Below are 1586 nucleotides of genomic sequence, written 5' to 3' on the forward strand. Positions count from 1 at the left end.
AATTAATAACTTTTACTAACTAAAATTGAAAATAAATAAATTACTTATTTTAGTACTAGTGTGAAAGTTACGTACATGAGCACTTCTACACTAACAGATGGATAGCTCACAGAATTAATACAGACAAGGGGTGAAAGATTTTTTTGGCATTTTTTATTGAAACATGGGGCCCACACACGTGGAAGTCTTCTGGTAAAATTCTATGAAGAATATTTCTATACAAATGGAAATAACCTACGTACATAGTACCAGAAGGATAGTGAAGTAAGATGTGATGCTGACAATGGTCACGAGCATGTCAAGACAGGCATCCAAAACTAACTGCCCCTAACAAGGTACTTTCACATTTAAAAAAAAAAAAAAAAGGAAGACTGAACCACAATAGATTTAGGATCAAGCTACATTTTGAATAAAGAGAACAAAATATTTTTTACATCAACTAGTAAGCACAGGCACATAAAATTCTTCAGAAAGCAAGAGGTCCGGCACATCATAAATCAAACACAAAGAAATCCCAGTATTTAAAGATTTCAACAGTTATTAAGATTATAGAGTCGATCAACTAAGCAATAAAATCTATTAAAAGCCCTGAAAAGCCTCATACTGCTGGAACAGGGGCATCTTTAATAGATTCACGCCAAGCATATTCCCTCGCCCCATCTTTGTCAACAATTTTGATTACAAAGTTTGGTGGGGCCACGACCAGCCTACTTCGTATTTCCATTATAACCTTGTCAACTAAATCAATGGCTTCTTCAACTGTCATGTCTTTGCGGTAGTGCCTATCCATCATGGAGAGTGCAAAATATGATCCATAACCAAATGCTGCTTTATCAAGCTTGTGAAGAGAAGCAATATAATCAATAAAGTAGAGAGACGGGCCTACATCCTTGTCGTGGCCAGCCATGATGATATTCACCATATATGGATTCTGGGGGGAAAACAATCAGCAAAATTTAGTTATAAATTTACGAACCAAATTTGGGCCAAATATTGACAACTTAAGTGCCTGTTTGATTCCCTTTAATTGGAGAGAATGAGTTTAAGAGTATTTTTAAGAAAATGTGGGGTTAAAAAGTAAAGAAAAGTTTTGTGAGAATGTGTAAAATATTTTATTGTGTAAATGTGTGGTTGAAAATGATCCTGTAGCAAACCATAAAATAAATTAATGCGAATCAAACAGGCCCAAAATTCGTCCTTTTATTTTCCCAATATCATCAAACATTCAGTATGCAATATGCACCTTCAATCTAGTCTTCCAACTACCTCGGTTGAAGAGGGAGAAAGATTGAATGATATAAATAAAATTAAGCAATGAATGCTCAATCAACAGAGACACTCGGAAGACTCATTGCATGTATAAAGAACTACACAAGCACCATTCAAAGACATAAGAGGTATGATACATGATTACTTGGTAAATAGAAGTATGCTAATGTAGTAAAGTTAGTGCAATTGGACCTCTGTTTTTCTACCGAAACATTTATTCACTGATTGCATGCCAAGTAATGAATAATCCTAGTGCATCTAGAACTTGACTTCCAGATATGAAAGAAAAAAAAATCCGGAAATACACCCACAGCCAT

The 1586-nt window shown here is 34.7% G+C and overlaps 1 protein-coding gene across 1 annotated transcript; it reads right to left on the reverse strand.

Annotated features, from left to right (window-relative positions):
* Nucleotides 1-372: 372 nt before the first annotated feature.
* Nucleotides 373-966, reverse strand: LOC111382638 (proteasome subunit beta type-2-A-like). The gene has a single exon (XM_023006661.1). It carries the CDS (start codon nucleotides 920-922, stop codon nucleotides 599-601), a length of 324 nt encoding a protein of 107 aa, XP_022862429.1. The 5' UTR covers nucleotides 923-966; the 3' UTR covers nucleotides 373-598.
* Between the last annotated feature and the right edge of the window lie 620 nt (nucleotides 967-1586).

This window comes from Olea europaea, unplaced genomic scaffold (assembly GCF_002742605.1).
Source record: "Olea europaea var. sylvestris unplaced genomic scaffold, O_europaea_v1 scaffold25411, whole genome shotgun sequence".
Classification (NCBI taxonomy): Eukaryota; Viridiplantae; Streptophyta; class Magnoliopsida; order Lamiales; family Oleaceae; genus Olea; species Olea europaea.